At 31.7% G+C, this 22,928-nt stretch overlaps 3 protein-coding genes across 4 annotated transcripts in view; 2 read left to right on the forward strand and 1 right to left on the reverse strand.

Moving 5' to 3' along the window:
- The window catches only part of LOC141537287 (uncharacterized), a 33,618-nt gene extending 15,969 nt beyond the window's left edge, over positions 1-17,649 (reverse strand). Inside the window, exons 1-2 of the mRNA XM_074258179.1 lie at positions 17,311-17,649; positions 17,007-17,171 (exon numbers count right to left, since the gene is read on the reverse strand). The gene's annotated coding sequence lies outside the window, so the exon portion shown is untranslated. The remainder of the gene's footprint in view (positions 1-17,006; positions 17,172-17,310) is intronic.
- The window catches only part of LOC141537283 (endochitinase-like), a 235,377-nt gene that overhangs the window by 185,231 nt on the left and 27,218 nt on the right, over positions 1-22,928 (forward strand). The gene's annotated exons all lie outside the window — the stretch shown is intronic.
- LOC141537285 (uncharacterized) lies at positions 542-2,103 on the forward strand. 2 transcript variants are annotated; one of them, XR_012480901.1, is made up of 3 exons: positions 542-729; positions 964-1,548; positions 1,746-2,103. XR_012480901.1 is itself a non-coding variant. In XM_074258177.1 (2 exons), the coding sequence occupies exons 1-2, from the start codon at positions 702-704 to the stop codon at positions 1,482-1,484; spliced, it is 549 nt and encodes a 182-aa protein (XP_074114278.1). In that variant the 5' UTR covers positions 542-701; the 3' UTR covers positions 1,485-2,103. The 2 variants fall into 2 exon arrangements, 1 of the variants encoding a protein (XP_074114278.1); XM_074258177.1 differs by having other exon boundaries at positions 964-2,103.

Consider the following 22,928-nt stretch of genomic DNA (forward strand, 5'->3'; position numbering starts at 1 on the left):
CACTACAGCTGTATATTGTCCTTGGGAAAATTTCTTCTGTAGAGAATTTTTGTTTTGTATTCTATTTACTCTGTTTCCCTTGTGAACTAGCGCCACCTACATTTTTCTTTATAGTTATATTGTTTTTATTTGTTTACATTTTCTACAGCATTTCTAGTGTTTCCACAAGTTATGATCTTGTATATGTGATAAAACGATTAAATATTTACAAATTTTGCGGTCACTACATAAATTTATATATTTATCGAAAATATGGATAAGGAAATTCATTTGATCGGAAAACCCATGCAAAAAATTTCAGAACGTAAGTTGCCAACAGTGAAAGAGGTTATGAGTGTTTTTTTATCAGCTCAAAGTGTTAAAATGTTCTATCAAACAAAGTGCTAAAAATGCAACTGATCAAGTTATTGAACTATGGAAAAACAACCAGATTCCGACTAGTGGATCAACTAATGTAATACAAAAATTCTTCGCTATCATAACCGATGGTTGAAATTGCAAAAATCTATTGTGCGAAAAAATCATCAGCCCAAAACAAAAATGTAATAATATTTCAGAATGAAATCAAAGCATTATTTGATATTGTAGATCATAAATCAATAAAACTGCTTGATAATGATATTCGTGAACTATATTCAAATCAAAAAAGTGATACCCGGAAAGAAATTCTTTCAAATAACCCAAATAAATTAAACAGTACTATGAATACGATGGAAGTAGATGAAAGTCGTGAGTATTTACAACATTTAATTATTATAAATTTTAATCAGAATTGAAAATAAATTAAATTGATTATAAATTATGAATAATAAAGTATATTATTGTTTTTCTAATTAATTATATCATAAATGTCAATATGTTCGTAGATGATAAATAAAAACTCTTTGTGTTCCTTATTTGATGTCAAAATGAATGAGTTCCATATTTTTGCTTCCATTAATTAAATAACAACGCTTATTTTAGATTTGAATCAACCCTCAACCAGCCATGAGATTGTTCGAAGTGAGGAATCAGAGTCAACTTCAACCCTTACATTAAGTCAAGCTACAAATTTCGGTTCAGATTTAGAGTATGTGCCTCAAATACCGACAATACGAGCAAAAATAAATATTCTAACTCCAGAGCTTATCTCAGCACTCGACAGAGCTAATGTTAGTAGTAGAAATGCGATGTTTATTATTGCTCCAGTTCTATCAAGTGTTGGTGTTAATGTAGAAGATACAACTCTTAGTTATCGAACAATTCAACGAACTCGCATGCTCTTACGAAAAGGCATTGCTATAGGACTAAAAGATAACTTCAAAGCTCATGATAAATATGTCGTGCATTGGGATGGGAAAATACTGAATGACATTTCTGAATCGAAATTTGTGGATCGATTACCGATTATTTTGACTGCTTTTGGTACTGAGCAGTTACTTGGAGTTCCAAAAATGAATAGTGGATCGGCAGAAAATCAAACAGCAACCATCTTGTCAACGTAAAATCAATGGGGTATTATTAGTTACATCAAGGCAATGTGTTTTGACACGACTGCGGTTAATACGGGTAACTAATCAATGATAAAATATTTAAAAGAAAATTTTATTTTCATCGTTCTAGTTGAATTGTTTTCATACATTAATTAAATTTTCGACACGTGCCCATTAGTTATAATTCTTTATTTATTTATAGATTTTAAATATGCGTTACAATTTTTATTAAATACAGAACTTAAAGTGTAATTATCTATTTTTACTATACAGGAATCCATCATGGTACATGTAAAGAAATTGAAAAGGCCTTAGGAAAAGAATTAATTTGGTTACCATGTCGCCATCATATTTATGAGATCATTTTAAGGAGTGCATTCGAAGTCTATTGGCCAGTATCATCCGGACCAAATGTTCCAATATTTAGCAGATTCAAAAAATTTTGGGACACATTCGATAAAACGAAGTATAAATCTGGTGTTGAAGATAGTATGGTTGCTAATATTATTACGAATGAAAAAAATAAACTATCTTCATTTATTAAGCGATACTTACAGGTATTATTTAAATACAATTTTAAGTGTAGAGGATAATTTTTGATTTTTTACGAATAATTGATTACTTTTGGTAGTTATCGCAACCCCGAGATGACTATAAAGAAATATTGGAATTGTCAATAATTTTTCTGGGAGAAATGCCACGAGAGCAAGTTTTCTTCAAGCGTCCTAGTGCAGTTCATCATGCAAGATGGATGGCAAAGGCAATTTATTGCCTAAAAATGTTTATTTTTAGAGATGAATTTGACCTTTCTAAGAAAGAATTGGATGGTCTTCGACAATTTTGTATTTTCATAGTTATGGTGTATGTAAAAGCTTGGTTTTCATCAACTTCTGCGACTTCTGCTGCTAATCACGACTTAGAGTTTATGAAAAATTTAATTGAGTACAGTAAAATTAATTCTTTAATTTCCTTGGCTACATGTGAAAAAATGACTTCCCATTTATGGTACTTAAGTGATGAACTTGCTATTTTATCACTTTTTGATGATACCGTTCCATTAAACATAAAGAAGTATATTGTCGAAGCTGTTAAGACTCGCGAAGGTACAGATTCTAAAGCAAGAAGATTTATTATTGATAGAAAAAATTTACATTTAATTCTGCAAAAAATATAAGTGACTTTGTTTCTAAGAAGTCATTAAAACTTTTTGAGATCTTTGATCTGCCGTATGATTTTCTTGACAAAAATATTGATTTATGGTCTACTGATGAGAGTTATAATGAAAATAAAGAATTTTTCGCACAATTGAAAGTTGTTAATGATGTGGCAGAGCGAGGTGTCGCATTAGTAAGTGAATATAACCAATGCTTAACGAAAGACGAAGAGCAATTTCAATTTTTATTGCAAGTTGTGAAAGAGCATCGAAAAAACTACCCTACTTGCAAAAAAATTGTTTGAAAATAAATAGCTCAGTTGAAAATTGAAATAAAAAACTTTCTTATAACTAATTGGACATTTTTTTCTCTAAAACTGAAATCATAATATATTTATAATGAAAACTTTGCTTTTTTATTGATAAATGATTAACTAAGCGATAAATAATGTACAATTTATTTTTTTAAATGTAAATAAAAATACTTACACATAAAAAAAAGCTTGAAAAACATTTTGAAGTTTCTCAGTTGATGAAAAAAAATTTTTTTCGTGTAAATTTTCTCAAAACTGATAGATTAAATTGAAATTTTTCGATTATTTAATCAAAAACTCTTAAAATCGATATACATGAAAGTTTGATGATGAATATCTTTTGAACGATTAATTTAATCGCCAAAACATAAGATACCATTTTTATAGAGCAGTTAATTTGCTACAAAAATTTCTATTGCCCATTCAATAATAGCCATTTCTTGTCGAGTTATAAAATTCATAAACAAAAGTGACATTTGACTTAAAATAATCAATCTTAAATCTTCAATATTAGTGAAATGGTGAGGTTTACGGAAAAAACATAAGATACCTTTTTTGTAGAGCATTAAATTTCCTATAAAATTCTCAAGAAAATTTTTTCTGTACGACCAATTAATGATGAGGAATGAATTTTTTTCTATTGGACTGAGAAAAAAATGAAAAACTGCGACGCGGAGGATCTTCCTATTAAAATTAAGAGTTCATATTTGGTGAGAATTTTTTTAAGGTGCCTAGTAACCCATTTTTCCGTATTAATTGTAAAAAAAAAATAGTTGATTTTTTTGACCCACCATGACATACATACATATATATACATACATACATATATATATATATATATATATATATATATATATATATATATATATATATATATATATATATATATATATATATATATATATATATTAGGTGGTCCTTATGTTGGGTTTTTTGAAATTTTTTTCACGATAGTTCAAAATCGGTTCAAAATCTATAAAAAAAAATCATGCCGAGTTATAGCTCTTAATTTTAATATTAACCCGCGCCCCCGACGGTCAAAGTTTTAAAGGAAAATAACATGGGAAAAGTTATATTTTTACTTTGGAATTTTTTACGTCATAAACTAACCAACAAATCACATCAAAAATATTTTTTCTAATGCAAAATTTAACGGTCTACAAAAAGGTCTCTTATCATTTTTTGATAATTCTAACGGTTTTGAAGTTATTCGAGGTCGAAATTGAAACTATAATCTTTTTCATAGTTTTTTCTGGTCATTTAATAATTCAACAATCATAGACAGGTTATTATTCATATTAGATTACTTTTTTTACTTATGCATATAATTTTGAACTATAATTTACGTGAAAAGTATTAATCAATTAAAGAAGTGTATTATTAATATTTTAATGAATCGAAAATGTACAAACATTACCATTTTTATTTTTAATTACAGATACTTTCATAAAGTTTTTACATTAGTTTTTTTAAGTGCGTCAGGAAACATTTGACGATGATCTTTAACCAATTGTAACACGTATTGCATTTGTTTTTCATCTTTAGTATAACGATTACAAAAATCTTGCACTTGTTTAACTACTCTTTCAGCACAGTCATTCACAACCGATAGTTTTTTAGCGAATCGTAATGCAGTTTTATAGTGTTCATTATGAGCCCATTCAGAAGGATGAATCTTTAAAAATTCTGTTTGTAACTCGAATCTATTGAAAAAATTGATCGATTCTGCAGTTACGAAAAAGTCAATATCATTATATAATAATTCAGTTATGCTCTTAGTTTGAAAACGTTTAACACTACATTTTTCACTAGTATAATCCAAGTCTTCTTCCGGAATATCATCAATCACAATTGTTTCTTCTTCTTTACGCAGCTTAGCGACAATTTTTAATTTTGTTTCTTGTGAAACTTCCTCATCAAAAATAGCCATGATTGCTAATTCTGGTGATAAATACCACAAGTGATTCATAAATCTACTAATTGCCACAGTAGCAAGATTACTGTTGATTGCCTTAAAGTTGTTGAGTTCTTTTATAAACTGTAGATCATGGTACGGAGCTTTGACACTATTTGACGACGAAAACCAAGCTTTAACATAAACCATTGTCACAAAAACACATATTTGCCGTAGTTTATTATCTTCACCTTTTTCAATGACAATTGCTCCCGAAGCATGTACATTTTCGATATATAAATAGCTTTTGCCATCCATCGTGCATGGTGACAAGCTCCTGGCTTACGAAAACTAAATTTTTCGGGCATGACACCGATAAAAACTAAAGTAAGCTCTAATAACTCTTTGTAATCATCACGAGGCAGTTGAGATGCAAGAGTTTCAGTCGCAAAAGTTCTAATAGATTCAATTTTTTCATTTGTCAAGATATTATCATTTTTCGGATCATCTAAACCTGTTTTGTAATTGAGTTTATTTAAATCTCCCCATTGCTTTTGAATCGGATAAAAAGTGGAACATTAGGACCAACAATATTTGCAAAAAAAGCTTCGAAGACATATCTTAGGACTATTTCAAATATATGATGCCTACATGGAAGATACAACAAATCTCTTTCTAACAATTTTTCCAGTAATGCAGCAGCACCATTACGAAGGCCTAAATTTGACGGAGTAGTGTCACAGCATATTGCTTTTACAGATATGTCGAATCCCCAGTCACATAATGTCTTATGAACTACAGAAGCTTGTGCCATTCCAGTTCCATCTTCACTCGTTGGTACTAACTAATAATTTCTTTACTTTCTGAACTAATTATTACAGGCAATCGATGAACAGTTTCTGTATTTAACAAATTAGGTAATAATATTCCATCCCAATGTACAACAATAGATGATAACTTTAAGTCTTGAAAATGTTTTTTTATTTCTATTGATTTTGACTCTCGCATAGTAAGCCGACATCCGCGAATAGATGATCGATTGACAATAATGGAATTAATATCCACTTCTAATAATTTTAAATCGATAAGCGACTGACAAATAGCTGTAGTTATAAACACAGCATCTCTGTCGCTTACTTTACAACGGTCAAAAGTAGCTACAACTCTTTCGTTGAGAATATTGTGAGTTCCTCTTATATTTCTTGATTTAAATTGGTCGGCAGTAGTTGGAATGTATACTTCTCCACTGGAGACTGATTGAGCACTTCCTTGGCTTGATAAGAGTTCAACGTTTTTGTCTACAAAAAAGGATAATGATAAGACAAAAAATATCTTCACTATAAAATAATAAAATATCAATGAGTAAGTTGATTATTATAATTTACCAAATAATGATTTTTCTTTTTCACTTTCCAATTTTCGTTTTTCGGAATCCAATTGTTTCTCTAATTTTTTAACACCAATTTCATCGTCATCGTATTTCGTCTTAATATTTGCAATAAAACCAATTCGTTCATCTGATCTCTGATTATTCAAGAATTCTTTGGAATTTTCATCAACCATTTCAAATACATGTGACGGTGCGATGTCAAATAATTTTTTTAATGAACAGGAAAATTCATTTTGTTTTTTCACAGCAACTTCACTCCGATTTCTATGTTTAAGAAGTATGCGCCACTCATCATACAGTTTTTTCAACTTATCGCGACATCTTTGCACATCTTGAACGGGAATTCGAGCTTTCTTCCAAAACACAATAATTTCATCAATCACTGCAGCAACACTATCTGTGATAGTATTATTTAAAATACGTGTATAAAAAAATAACACTTTCAAAGCTTGCAATTTCGATGGTAATTTGTTACCTACGATTTGAACGTCAACATCACCAATCAAAAAAATGTTTTGACGTAAACGTGATAACTCCATATTTAACTGATTACTTAAATATCGGATAAATGAACTCAAAAATTTATTTATATATCAAAAAGGCATCAGTACTAGTAATTGAACGATTTTGATCAAGCTGAGAAATAAATGTAGGTTATGAGTAATCTGAGAATTAATTTTAGTGTTAGAGATTGAAGTAAAATCCAATAGATGGCGGCATGATCGGTTTCTGAAATGTTTTTAACCATAAATCAAAATTTGAAATTGGAGTTTGTTGATATTTGTACCAATAACAATAAAAATCGAGACAATAGGTCCCGAATTTCTTTTGTATCCAAAGAAAGTTAAAGATCTTTAAAATGTTCGACAGTTCAGGCTAAAAAAATGAATTGGTGTTACTATTATTCCAAAGTTACAGTTACTTTGAAAATTTTCTAAACAAAAAAATCCAATAAGATTATAAAGAATAACCGGTTCATGATTTATGAACTATTAAATGACCAAAAAAACAGAAAAAACTATGAAAAAGATTATAGTTTCAATTTAGACCTCGAATAACTTCAAAACCGTTAGAATTATCAAAAAATGATATGAGACCTTTTTTGTAGACCGTTAAATTTTGCATTAGAAAAAATATTTTTTGATGTGATTTGTTGGTTAGTTTATGACGTAAAAAATTCCAAAGTAAAAATATAACTTTTCCCATGTTATTTTCCTTTAAAACTTTGACCGTCGGGGGGCGCGGGTTAATATTAAAATTAAGAGCTATAACTTGGCATGATTTTTTTTTTATAGATTTTGAACCGATTTTGAACTATCGTGAAAAAAAATTTCAAAAAACCTAACATAAGGACCACCCTAATATATATATATATATATATATATATATATATATATATATATATATATATATATATATATATATATTATGATGGGTTGTTCTTCACGGTGCTGGCGTCGACAACGCCGGAGAGTTCCACCTAAATATTGGCTTACCTGGTTCGTAAATTGTTGGGCGCCAGGAACTTTACGTTCCACGGTTCGGAGTCAGCAATTGATCGTCGTCGGGCAGCAGGTCAACGTCGAAGAGATCCTAAGGTTTGTACGGCGAGTATCGAAATCGATGCGGAATATTCTTGCAATCAGAGGATAATAATAAAAAAAAATTGAGCCAGCTTAAAGAAACCAGTAAGGCGCAGGGACTGTTGAATAAAAAAAAAAAAAACCATCTGAATATGATCGAAATTAACAATAATGTGTTCTTCTTTATTCGTTTAACAACAATTTTTCGAATTAAGGGAAATAATTGTCTTCGCTTTATTATCGTCACAACAAATTATAGATAAAAAAAATTAACAACCAAAAAAAAACAAAAGATAATCGTTTCTCTTATCGTCTCGTAACACCAAATTTCGAACTTATCAACAAAAATTCTCTCCACTTCCTTCGTAACACAAATTTGAATTTCCAAGAGACAAATATAATTGTCGTAGCTTTTCTCTCGTCGTGAAAAATTTTTAAATTTACAAAACCTTAAAAAAACAATTTCGGTTTGGTACTTCTTTCCTTGCAACAAATTTCTAGGTTCATGATAACAACAAAAAAAAAAACTCAAATTGTCGTCACTTTTCTTTGTAACCGCCGAATTTTGGTTCTCTCAAAAAAAAATTAAACAAAACAACAATAGCAAAAAAAAAATTAATCGTCTTAGCTTTCTTTCGTAAATCGCCAAATTTTGAATTGCGACCAAATAAGTTACTTGTCTTACGTTTCTTCTGTTACAACAATAATGAATCAAAATTAAAAAAAAATGTAACAATAAAAATTATACTGTTTCGTATTTCGTTCATACAACCAATTTCGCATTTATCAGTAGCATCGATTTGTCGTATACTGGTTCGATGATACAATCGATCGATCAATTATCCGCCGCGGCGGGTAAGTGAACCGTCGGTAACTGTTGTTACCCGGCGGGCAATATACGGGACAAAGCTCGAGGTATAGTTCCTAGTTACGCTCTTAGATGGCCCTTGATTCGAGCCAATTTTATTCGGCATGCAATCTTAAACTTTGATCAAATAAATTGACACTGTACACAACATTCCTTTACACCGGATTAAAATATTTTTGGCACCGGATACCTGGCTGACGTCACCCCGAAGCCGAAATTCAACAACGCAATTGCTGAATTTCGGTTAAATTCTACCTTTTGACTTAATTACAAAATTCGTAATTATCTGATTTTTCGATACAATAAAAAAATAATTAATTAATTGCAAATCATAACTCTCTACTTAATCGTGGACCGCGGTGAAGACACCCAGGTGTATAATAACTGCGACCGCACTTACCCCAGTCCAATCGACTTCTCGGTGAAGGTGTGAATCCAGGCAGAAGGTCACGGCGTTGCTGACGGCGGCAGAGGTTCTCGGCGATGGCCTCCCGGAATTTCCGTTGTTGAAATGACCAAACGTGTGTCGAATTCTCGACTTTTGTCGGTTGACAATTACAATAATTCCCGAGAGAATTTCTAACTTCGACTCGATCAACTCACACAATTAACAAAATTGTCAATTCAATCAATGCACCAAGGAGCGGCTGAATTTTGTACAAAAAAAAATACTTAATCGTTTAATTTTATTTCGGATCGTGCCAATAAATTGACAGCGGTTCGACAGTGGCTTTTCGGGGTCCGGATCAGAATTTCACAATTAATAATTACTAATCGATTCGATTTTTCTTTTGATCGTGATAACAAAATTAACAATATTCAACAGTCGTTTCGGTATCTCGCCCAGAATTACTGGCTTTTCCGTTTTTCAGCAACATGTGGTTTTTCGCTAGCGCAGCTACCAAGCTGCGCGTCCAATCAGCAGTCGTTGGATAAATTTCCATCGTCGATGGTTGGTCGATACTCAATTCAGTTCGGCATTCGGCGTTCAGGTGGAGCCCTGGTGTGCTCCCGGCGATTCAACGTCCTGTCATTGGTCAATTCTGATTCCATTCCGGTTTCGGGTTTCCCTCGTTGATCGTTGTCGCTTCCAGATGTCTCCTCGGTCGTTGATTGCGAACTGAACTGCGGGTTCGCTCGGTCGCTTTTGTCATTCGCTCTCTCTATCACACACATTCTTAATTACATAGTAAATTTATTTCGGACGCATCCATCCATACTCATTTTGATAATTTGGCACGGTTCGGCTTAATTTTTTTTTTAATTACCTCGAGCTTCGCCTTCTGACCGCAAACCACGTAGGGCGACACAGGCGCGTCGAATCTCCGCATTCCGTCAGCTTGGCCAACATTCTAGACTAATTACTACTTAAAAAAAAATAATCTCGAATATGAAATTTTAGTGGGAAAATTTTCCCACGTCTATATATATATATATATATATATATAATCTTTGATTTTCTTAGCGGTAAGTTAAAAATCATTTCTTCAAAAAACCTTTTGTAGCTTACAAACGGGTTTGTTAATTAACAATTTTTTTTACACTTGCATTCAATATTAAGGAACCTTTTTTTTTTTTAATTATAATTTATGTTTCTCTTTGATAGCTAAAAAAAGAAAATATGAATTTTTTCAATTTTCATTACTTATTAAATAAACAATTAGTTATGAACAATCAAATTTTTAAGGTATAATTTTTTTTTACTCTACACTATGGAATACAAGCAACTAACTTTTCCTTCATAAAAAAAATGTATTTATATTTTTTATTGAATTTTAAAAATTATTTCCTTCTATACTCCTTTAGTATCACCTGATTTTTCTTGTTAAAACTAATTATATCTTGTTAACTAATTACAATACGATAAAAAAAGTCAAGACTTAATTGTTATTTATTAATTAAGGAATAAATTAAGGTCATCTTCAAGAAGTCAGCAAGGTCATCTTCAAGACGTCGTTATCTCAAGTTATTACTCAACTAAATTCAAAGTCATCACTATTTTTTCGGTCTTTTCAAATGTTAAAGAATATTTAATTAAGCAAACTAAAAATTTTTCTAAGTCTTTTTGATAATTTAGTGGGGAAAATAATTTAGTAAAATTATTTAATGTAAGTGTTCGAAATTATTCTAAGTCCTGAGTAAAATTTAGTATGGGAAAGTAACGAATAGATAGAGTATGTGTAACGGAGTGATCGTTACCCGCTAAGAGCCCTTTTACCCGCACTCGTCTAATTATCGACGGATCACAGAGCGCTGTGATTTTAAGCTCTCGTAGGCATACTTCGAGACTCGTAAACGAGTCCCCAAGGTGGAGGTGTCGGTGTAGTGAGAGTGGGAAGAGCAGAGGAAGAAAGAAACGCACCAAGAAATTTTGGAAAGATCATTGTGACTGAACTGTCGAAACCAACACCTCGTGAAATGTTCGAATCAGGTAATTATTTTTGATTCGCTCGATCTAAGTGAAACGAGGCGATGAAAACTTCACAAATTTAATGCCTGCTAGGCCATTATGCCAGCTCGTTTGGATTTGATTAAAATTAACAAACTTCTAATGCCAACATGCTGTTACAGGGAGTTAATATCTGAGGAGAACAGAACGCGACGTGGGAACCTGGGACTTTGCTGCAAAATTGAGAACCTCACCGAGGATAATTGTACGCAGAGAATTTCAACAAGGAGTCGCAGCGAAAAAGGAATTGCGATAAAAAGCTAAGGAAAGCAAAAGAACTCCAGGTACAATTATCATGTCTGATTAATTTCTCGGGTTCGCGGCGTCAGATAGGCCCTATGTCGGCTAAAGGTCATCGCCATTTTGCGTTCGGTCGGAATCACGAATTTTACAAATTAAAAATTAAATTTAGAATTAAGATTAGAAAAATGATAAAACAATTAATTAGTAATACCAGGATCTATTTCGGGTTATTAATTAATTTGTTTAGGAAGAATAAATTGTCTTAGTCAGGTTAATTGTTTTACACATAGGCCTATCTGGGTTAATAATACTAGGAACATATTTCGGGTTATTAATTTCAGATCTTTATGTCGTATGTAAAATAATAATTGTTAGTAATCGTTAAATTAATGATTTGGCTTAAGCCAGGAAAAATTGAAATTAAGTTAACCGAAATTAAAATTATTTAAAACAAAATTTAATTAACATTAAAATTAATCTATTAAAATATCCCAGTAATAAGTTTTAACAAAATTCAGCAGAATTTAAATTAAATTAAAAGCAGAAAATAAATCAATACATAATTTGGAACAATATTGAAGTGCATAAAATGAAACAGTAACAATAAGGATCAGATAATGATTGTTAAAATGTTTGTTTAAATTAATTAGTTAAAAGTGAAGAATGAAATATTTGTAAAATTTCGTTTATTAGAAAAGAAATCATCAAAAGTTGTGCGCCAAGGACGCAAAATTTTGTTACACGCTAAAACTGAGTATAAAACCTTCTCAAGATCAAAAATAAAATAAAATTTCTCGGCTTACAAGGAAATAAACGTTTGTCATAATTTTACACTTACAAGGGAAATAATTTTAGTAAAATTTTATCGTTCAAATAGATTAAATAAAATAGTCGAATTAAATGAAAATAATTTAGACAATAATTAAGGTTACTCAATTATCGAAATTAAATTAACTTGGACTGAAAATAAATAGATTCCAATCTATTTAATAAAATCTCGGATCCGACAAAATAGGAATAATTCAAGATACGAAGAACTCTTGGAATTAAATAATTATTGTTGTAATGTTAAGAATACGGCATTAATTTAGTAATAAGGAAAACAGTAATTAGGAAATAGGAAAAATGATAAATAGGAATTAAGAAATAAGTGTGAGGAAGTGAATTAATTTAACACAATATTTATATTAAATAATCAGAACGAATCTCTATTTAACTTCTAAATTATTAATAAATAATAATAAGTAATCTGAATAATTGATAATATTGAAATAATACAAAATAGAACGCAAAAGAATAATTATAACGTAGTAGCACGTAGTACCGCCAAGTGTACAAGATAAAAAGTGAAAGTATAGTGAGCGAAGGGGAGAGGAGTCGTATGCGCCGTCAAGCGGCGCGTAGACCGACGCCAACTCACTAGCAATAATAATAATAATAATATAGATATATAAGAGTAACAAGTCTAAGCGGACTTGGGTAAATCGTGTCTTCTTTACAATAAGAATGAAATTGTTTTATTAATTGGAAAATTTATTGTCTTGTCATTATTATGGAAATTGTTAATAGTGTGGTTGTGTGTGCGTAAAGAGTCTACCTCGGTTTCATGGTATACTCCTCTGGCTTCGGAGTAGATCACTTAGGGTAACGTAAGGGTCCGTGGGACAGCGTGAACTAAGATAGAGTAGCGTGAGGGTTTGATGGACAGCGCGAAGTAGATAGAGAGTAGCGTGAGGGTTTGATGGACAGCGCGAAGTAGATAGAGTAGCGTGAGGGTCTAGTGGACAGCGGACACTACAGCGACGTGAGAGTTGTGTGTGAATGTGTTTATCCTGTGAATTTTTACACATTGTTATATTGGCCTTTATTTCAATTGTAGAAAGAAATGGATTAATAAATAATTTTGTAAAACGAATTTCTGTGCTTAAGTTTTAATTCCTTTCAGCAAATCTCTCACGACCCTGACCAATACTCCATGTGCTAGTCCAGTTCTAGATACTGAGTCCAAAAATCCAGTGGCGCCCTTAAATAAATAAAAGGGGTGACCAACGAGCAAACGACATCTCGTTTCAAATGAAAGAACGACAATTATTATTTTGTAAAAATAATTTTAGCGAGCAAAAATATTCTAAATCCCGAGAAAAATTTAGTATGGGAAAGTAACGAATGGATAGATAATGGAGAAAATAACGATTATTATTTTGCGAGAAAGTATTTTGCAAAATAAAACTTAGAATTTGAGCGAAAAAATGGATAGAGAATGGAAAATCGACAATTAAAATAATAAAATAATGTTGTTTTGAGTGCACGCGACAGGTGGCGGGAACTAGCCAGTTTTGATCGCTTTAAGTGACCAGTTTCAGAACTGTTAAATTCAAAATTTGCGATCAGAAAAAAGCAAGTCTTCCGACAGTGTAGTTGTTCAGGGAACACTCTTCTAAAAACAACAACAGAAGGAACATTACCCTGGTTCGTCTAGAACATCGGTAAGTACCTTTTGACACTCCTAAGACTGGACTCCTTGGATTTTGGCCTTCTGTCAGAATCCAGTAGGCGAATTTAAGCCGTATAGGTGAGGGCAAGGAGGATATTCTCCACTTGCTCTCGGGGTAGATTGGTAAGACCTGGGCTGACGTCTAGTTACCCGGTGAGTTGGGAAACTAGTTTTTGCGAAGTAGTTCGCGATTTCTGAGAAACTCGGATGAGAGAGTATGTGTGATTTTTTTTTGTACAGACCAGTTTTGACCGGGTTCTCTTTACCTTCGAAAGTACGCGTGCGCCGTTACCGACACCAGATCAGTTATCTGGATAATCGTTTAGTTTTCCTAAATATTTTTGGTTTGATTGACAACATCTGATATAAAAGGGTTTAAATTTCGTTTCGAACATAACCTAAAATTGTACCACGTGCATTTTGTTCTACTGTATATTTCTATCTAATTAACTGATTTATGAATAAATTGTTTTGATTCTAATATATGACCCAGATATCGGAAAAAGGGTCTATAGTAGGGAAGAGGGACTGAGTCGGAGAGAGAGGGCCGATGGCTAGTACAGGACAGCTGAAGAGTAGGGAGCGAAGAAGGGACGAGGAGGGAAACGACGGCAGTTACCTACTCTTCGTCATTCATGTTCGCCTGATACTTCGACGGGCGTATTTTCTCGAGAAATTATTATTTAACATTGTAAATAACCCGTTTTTCTTTATTTAAGTTGTTGTTTACGAGTGCAGTATTATTATTCTAATTATTAATAATGATAATTTACGATATTGAGAGTATTATTCACTAAAAACTTATGAAAATATTATTATTTAATTTAGATTTGATTATAAAGATCGAAAACTATTCTTTTGTTAGTTAATATCGCTTGTTTAAAACAATTAATGTTTAATATTTTAGTTACCAATGTGGAATATCTAGAAGGAATAATAATTAGTTTAGTTATAAAAGTATTATTTTGTCTATGACGACTATTAATTGTGATTATATTTCTTTAGTTAAAATTTATTAAAAGAAAATTAATTTAATTATTTTGGAAACAAATTATTGTAAATTTCCAATTTATAAAAGAAATTATTCTAAGTCCCAAGCCGATTTAGTATGGGAAGGCGGCGAATGGGTATAAAATGAAAAAAATGACGATTATTATTTAAGAGAAAAATATTTGAAAATATTTGAAATATTGAAAATGATCGAATGTATTTGATATTTAATTTTCAAAGTGAAAATTAAAACTCGGAATTTGACGAACCGAATGGATAGAGAATGAAGGAATACCAATTAAATTGATAGTTTGTAAACACCGTATAGATGGCAAAAACGATCATTCCGGTTCGTTGTAAGTGAGTTTTTGGGAAAATGATAAAGCCCAAAAACTTTTCACGAAAGAGTGAGTCTGGTGACAGAGTGTTATTGAGGGAATATTCTTCTACCAATCACAACTGGAGGGACATTACCTTGGTTCGTCTTGAACACTGGTAAGTACCTTTTGAACCCTCAGCAAGATTTGACTTCCCTGGATTTTTGACCTTCTGTCAAAAATCCGGTAGGTAATCACACGCCGTGCAGGTGGGAGCGGAGAGGATATTCTCCATCCGCTGACGGAGTAGAGATTTAGGCCCAGGGTGACGGCTAGTCTCCTGGGGAAGCGGGTAACCAGTTTTGGAGTTTTAGTTCGCGATTTTGACGCTCACGAGAGTGAGAGTGTGTGAGAGGTTGTCTTGTACAGACCAGTTTTGATCGGGCCTTGATACGCGTGCGTTGACCGACGTTATGAAGTCATTTTTTTGTATTATTGTCGTTAGATTTAGTTTTTGAGGTTTGATATAACCTAAAATTGTACTACGAGAGTGTTGTTATTTTTTTTGTAATCTTTTTCATTAACCTAATGAATTGATTTTGATAATTAAATGATTATTTTGAGTCCTGTCGGCTTTATTTCGGATTGAATATTGTGGTTTGACCCCCTTTTACCCTGAACTCCGGCGAGCTTCAGATTCGAGCAAGGGGGCGTTTTGTGTCGCAGTATCGTTCATATCGTTCAGCGTTTATTCGATCAAAAAGGAGAAACACTCAAAAATTACCCGTTACAAATATAACCTATTTGATCCGATTAATTTATTCGATTATTACCCATTCCATTTACATTTGGTTAAAGTTTTGGTTGGTAATTATTTTGTTTTGTTAGTGTCAACCCCCCTTTCAACCCTGGACTTCGGCGAACTTTAGATCCGAACAAAGGGGGCAGTCGATGGGCAGATTTTGATTAATTTTAAATAGTGCGTGAAAGCCACGTTAAAATTCTACGTTACACACTTTAGAGACTCTAATTTACATTAATTTTTTTTTTTTTACTTGGTTATTATTTAGAGTCGGTTTTAACTGCTGTGGTCATATCGCCGACTTTTGTGAGTGGTACGTTGGTGTCTTTTTGGGTTGTGAAAATCTTAAATCTAAGCGGTGAAGGTCGAATATCAACCAAGATGGTTTCTAAGACCAGCTTGGAATTCGAACCCACGCCTGGTCGGTGAGCCAGTCTTGAGTGCTCTATAGGCCTTGCGCCTTAGACCACTCGGCTAACATCACCGGTTTACAATTGTTTTGTCGAAAGTAACTGATTATTTATTTAATTATATATTTTTAAACCCTAGTTATAACCAATAGGTTTGGGACCTTAACTGTGGAGAAAGGTATTCCAATGAAATGAATGAAAGAAAAATGAATTCATTTTAAGTAAAATCAGTTTTTTTAATTTGAATAAAACAATTACAATGAACAAACAAAAATTTAAGGTCGATCAAATAATAAAGAAAATTTTAGAATATAATTAACTTACTTGAGGTTGAACGCCATGGTTTCCCCGAGAGGTTACTTTCCCAGAAGAAGACAAAGAGGAAACTACTATTACTGGGAGGGTAGAACACTTACTTCCAATGTTCAAAAAACGACTGGCTTTTTTATTTCTTTGACTCTGTTAGGTCCTCTCGGAAAAACCTGGGCGTGACTTCCTTGTTTTACTTTCCTAAGTCGGGGTAATTAATTAATTTATCAAGTGGGGTGATTGGAAGACGGAACCTAGCCTGTGCCTAGAATTTCCGGGAGCTACGCAATATTTTACTGAGGTTAAATTTTTCTGTACCTGAGAAATTTTCGGTGATTTCTTTTACTTTTATTTCACTTCTCGTTGTCGTCCTTGTGGCCTTCTGTCAAGGCAAATTTTCTCTGCTAATTCCACAGCTCTGTCAGGTACTCGGATCTGCTTAATTGCGTGGCGGGTCGGGATTTGATCAGCGGTACAATAAATCTGGAATTTCAGGATAATTAGAATAACTATTGACGGATATTTAGGGTGGCTAAATGCCTTGCACTAAATATCTATCATAAATATTAAAACAATCGCTCTGAAGGTTCCACAGGAAACTCAGAGGAAAATAAATAGTTACCTGGAATTCCAAAATCTCGTGCTGGTGTACTCGGGCTCCGGCTTCACAATGTTTTTCTTTCGTTGCAACCGCTTCACTCTCACCCGGTGTCGAACTATCCCCACCCTCGGAGCACTTCCACTCTAGGGCCCAGAACTTATTTTGTCCAATTTTCACTCCGCGAGCATCTCAGATCACAGCGCCGTCGATAATCAACCATCGTCAGGGTAAGGGCCTTCAATAGGTAATAAAGGAGCCTCGTGACAAAGAACATATCTCGACACTTAACAGAAGCAAAAACTTTTTTGAAAAACTATGTAATGATAAACTCTCGAGTTTTTAAACTATAGAATTATTTAATAAAATCAGTGATTTTCAAAAATCAGAAAATAATGAGTTTCACTGTAGTTTCCGAAAATCTATGAAAAATAACTTCTATATTACCTTTTAAATCATGTTGAATGCAATGAAATAACTATAAATGCTTAAGAAACTGCATTGATCGAAGCCAATTCCTTCATAATCGGTCAATTCCTTCGTGAGATAATTAATTTCTAAACAATTCTAGAAAAGTGTTTAATGACTTAACTTCAAAATCTTACTTTGAATTGTTCGGTAGGTTATAAATAATCTTTTTGTTTAAAAAAAAAAAATAGCTCGAATGCTGCAAGGTCCATCAAAAATAATCAATTTGATCGGAAGATATGGTAATAAAAATTTTTAAAAAAGTATGTTATCAACGAGCACGACTCATCAATAAGTAATAAGATACAATTGCATTTTATCGAAAGATCCGTATATTTAACTATTTAATACCCGTTGACAGGAAAGGTGGCAAAAACATCACACTAAGTATAGAGTTACCTATACAGGGTGTCTCTGAAGTGGCGGGAGTAATTGTTGGGGTCGATAGAGAAAAAAATACTGAATCGAAAGTTCCTGAGCCAAAAATTTTTTTGGGCCATAGAATTTGAGTTATGAATTAAAAACGATAGCCAATCAGAAGCGCGCTATTCGAGAAATGAAAATGAGCGGGGAAGTAGAGGAGACGCGAGAGTGAGATGCTGCAATAGCAGCTTACTCGCTCACACAAAGCCGAGCATGAGAGGGGATTGTGACGCTATGAGCCGAGTACGTAAGTGTGAATGAGTGGATGTATGAGGTCGCAAGCGGACGGCTTAATGTATGAGTGTGTGTCCGTGTATCGCAGCATTATTGGAGGCGTTGTAACGCTGAATTAAAGCTAACCGGGTACTCTAAGACAGAGGAAAAAATTTTAATTTTTATTTTTATTCGAAAAAATTTAATAAAAAAAAATAAAAAGGCCCAAGATTTAACCAGACCCACAGAAACGGAGAGTAAATTTTTAATTCTCATTTATTTTGCTGGGGATTATTTTCAAATACAAAAAAAAAAAAAAGGCTAAGATTCAACTGGAATCTTAATTGCTTAATAAAAGGAGTAAAGTGTAATGATGTGAATGCAAACTAATAACATTAAAGTAAAGTTATCCTTGAACTGCCGAAACACCTGTAGAGTTTTTGAAATGATTTCTTTGCTAAGAAAAAGGGAAACTAAAATATCAAAATTACTAAAACGTGAATGCCATTTCTTTTTCATATTTTCTTCGACATTTTACCTGTCAGTGAATAAAAAGAATATTTAAATTGAAATATCAAAATTATAAGGACTTGAATTCAATGTTTTGTTAATTTATCATTTGACATTTTACCTATCAATTAAGTGATAAATAATTTAAATTAAAATATCAAAATTATCAGGGCTTGGGTGCGATTACTACTTAATTTGATACTTGGGATTTTACCCGTCAATTCATTAGAAATTTATTTCAATTATAAGATCAAAATTATGAGAACATGAGTGCGATTTATTTTTAATTTATTATTCAGGATTTTAACAGTCAATTGATTGATAAACAACTTTAATTAAAATATCAAAATTATCAGGACCTGAGTTCAATTTTTTTTTTTAATTTATTATTTATTTACCTGTCAATTAATTAAAAAATAATTTTTATAAAAATATCAAAATTGTTCGGACTTGAGTTCAATTTTTTCTTAATTTATAATTTGACATTCTACCTGTTAATTCACCGATAGATAATTCTAATAAAAATATCAAAATTATTCGGACTTGAGTTCAATTTTTTTCTTAATTTATAATTTGACACTCTACCTGTTAATTCACTGATAGATAATTCTAATAAAAATATCAAAATTATTCGGACTTGAGTTCAATTTTTTTCTTAATTTATAATTTGACATTCTACCTGTTAATTCACTGATAGATAATTCTATTAAAAATATCAAAATTATTCGGACTTGAGTTCAATTTTTTTAATTTATCATTTGACATTTCGCTTGTTGATTAAGTGATTAATAATTTTAATAATAATATCAAAATTATCAGGACTCGAGAGCGATTTTTTTAGTATATTTTTTTACATTTTACCTGTCAATTAACTGATAAATAATTTCAATTAAAATATCAAAATTATTCGGACTTGAGTTCAATTTTTTTTTTTAATTTATTAGTTGACATTTTACCTGTTAATTAACTGATAAATAATTTTAATAAAAATATCAAAATTATCAGGACTCGAGAGCGATTTTTTTTTTCAATTCCTTATTTGACATTTTACCTGTCAATTAATTAAAAAATAATTTTAATTAAAATATCAAAATTATTGGAACTTGAGTTCAATGTTTGTTTTAATTTATTTTTTGACATTTTACCTGACGATTAATTGAAAAATTATTTTACAGAATAATTCCCAGCAAAATAAATGAGAAATGAAAGTTTTCCATCCGTTTGGTTGGGTCCGGTTGAGTCTTGGGCAATTCCTTCTGTTTTCAAAAATTATTCCGAGCATAAGAAATAAGTAATAAAAATTTTCTATCTGTTCGTTTTGGTCCGGTTGAGTCTGGGGCCTATTTTCTTTTTGAAATAATTTTGTCAATTAATAATTGATAATAAATTTTTTCAATCAGTTTTTTATCGTCTTGTCAAGATTAGGCTGATTTTTGTTCAATAAATTTTTGTTTGTTATTGAAAAGAGAAAATAAATTTTTTTGCATTCTTCTATTCTTGGCTCTGGTCGAGTCTTGGGCATTTTTTCGTTTTTAAAAATAATTCCTAGCAAAATGAATGGGAAATAAAAGTTTTCGATCCGTTTGTTTGGGTCCGATTGAGTCTGGGGCCTATTAATTTTTTTAAGAATAATGTTGTTAATTAATAATTGATAATAAAATTTTTCAATCAGTTATTCGAAGTCTGTTTGAGATTGGGCCTTTCTTTTCAAGGAAAATTAATCTTGGTGATCAAGTAATAAAAATTTCTATCCGTTTATTTGGGTCCTGCTGCGTCTTGGGTCTATTTTTTTTTTTCTTAATAATTTAGTTAATTAATATTTAGAAATAAAATTTTTCGATTTATCTTTTTCGGGTCCGGTCGAGTCTTGGGCAATTTTTTTGTTTCGAAAAATAATTCCCAACAAAAAAACAGGAATAAAAGTTTTCTTTCCGTTTGTTTGGGTCCAGTTAAGTCTGGGGCCTATTTTCTTTTTTAAAAAATTTTGTTGATTAAAAATTCATTATAAAACTTTTCAATTATTTTTTCTTGCTCCAGTCGAGATCAGGCCCTTTTTCAAAGGAAAATAATTTTGCTGATTAAAAATAGAAAAACAAAGATTTTCAATTTATTTTATTTCGGGTCTGGTCGAGTCTAGGGCATTTTTATCGTTTTCAAAAATAATTTCCTGCAAAATAAATAAGTAATAAAAATTATTTATCCGTTTGTTTGGGTCCAGTTGAGTCTAGGGCCTCATTTTTTTTTTTAATTAGTTTTGATGATCAACAATAAAAATAAAATTTTTGGATCATTTTTTCTGGGTCCGGTCGAAATTGAGCCTTTTATTATAAAAAAGTTAATTATGATGATTAAAAATGAATAGTAAAATTTTTTTATTCATCTCCCTTTCGGTCTGATGGAGTCTTGGGCATTTTTTCGTTTTTAAAGATAATTTCCAGCAAATTAAGTAAGTAATAAAAATTTTCTATCCGTTTGTTTAAGTCCGGTTAAGTCTGTGGCTTATTTTCTTTTTTAAATAATATTTGATTAATAATAAAAATAAAATTTTTTAATTAGTTTCTCTTAGTCTGTTTGAGATTGGGCCTTGTTTCGAAAAGAAATTAATTTGGCTGATTGAAAATGAAAACAAAATTTTTCAATTTATTTTTTTTTTGGGTCCGGTCGAGTCTTGGGCGATTTTCTTCGTTTTTAAAATAATTCCCATCAAAATAAATAAGTAATTAAAACTATCTATCTGTTTGTTTGGGTCCGGTTGAGTCTGCGGACTATTTTTTTTTAAATAATTTTGTTGATTGAAAATTAATAATAAAATTTTTTAATCATTTTTTTGCTCCAGTCGAGATTGGGCCTTTTTTAAAAGAAACAATTTTGCTGATTGAAAATAAGGAAAAATTTTTGTACTGTTATTTTTTGGATCCGATCGAGTCTTGGGCATTTTTTCGTTTTTAAAGATAATTTCCAGCAAATTAAGTAAGTAATAAAAATTTTTATCCGTTTGTTTGGGTCCGGTTGAGACTTGGGCCCATTTATTTTTTTATAATAATTTTGTTGATTGAAAATTAATAATAAAATTTTTCAATCATTTTTTCTTGCTCCAGTCGAGATTGGGCTCTTTTTTAAAGAAAAATAATTTTGCTGATTAAAAATAAAAAATAAAATTTTTTCATCCATCTCTTTTTGGATTCCAGTTGAATCTTAGCTTTTTTTTTTTTTTGTATTTGAAAATAATCCCCAGCAAAATAAATGAGAATTAAAAATTTACTCTCCGTTTCTGTGGGTCTGGTTAAATCTTGGGCCTTTTTATTTTTTTTTATTAAATTTTTTCGAATAAAAATAAAAATTAAAATTTTTCCTCTGTCTTAGAGTACCCGGTTAGCTTTAATTCAGCGTTACAACGCCTCCAATAATGCTGCGATACACGGACACACACTCATACATTAAGCCGTCCGCTTGCGACCTCATACATCCACTCATTCACACTTACGTACTCGGCTCATAGCGTCACAATCCCCTCTCATGCTCGGCTTTGTGTGAGCGAGTAAGCTGCTATTGCAGCATCTCACTCTCGCGTCTCCTCTACTTCCCCGCTCATTTTCATTTCTCGAATAACGCGCTTCTGATTGGCTATCGTTTTTAATTCATAACTCAAATTCTATGGCCCAAAAAAATTTTTGGCTCAGGAACTTTCGATTCAGTATTTTTTTCTCTATCGACCCCAACAATTACTCCCGCCACTTCAGAGACACCCTGTAGAACTGAACACCGTGAAGGCGTATTAGGTATTTTAGGCGAGAAAATTTTTAACGTTCGCCCGACTTATACTACTATTGACTTGAAACAGAGATGGTCACAATAGAGCATTAACAAACGTTGTACCAAAAATGGCTGAATTTGAATTTAAAAAAATTAGAAAAACGGTAGACCCTAAAGGCCACCCGTGCAACTTCCCGCTAATTTTATATCAAGTGCTTAAAACTGCACTAATGATGTTTTTGAGCTTTCCGAGCTTGACGTGATTTAGCTCATAT

The sequence above is a fragment of the Cotesia typhae genome, unplaced genomic scaffold (genome assembly GCF_013202065.1).
Source record: "Cotesia typhae breed Kobodo isofemale line unplaced genomic scaffold, CoteBio_Ctyphae scaffold_70, whole genome shotgun sequence".
Classification (NCBI taxonomy): Eukaryota; Metazoa; Arthropoda; class Insecta; order Hymenoptera; family Braconidae; genus Cotesia; species Cotesia typhae.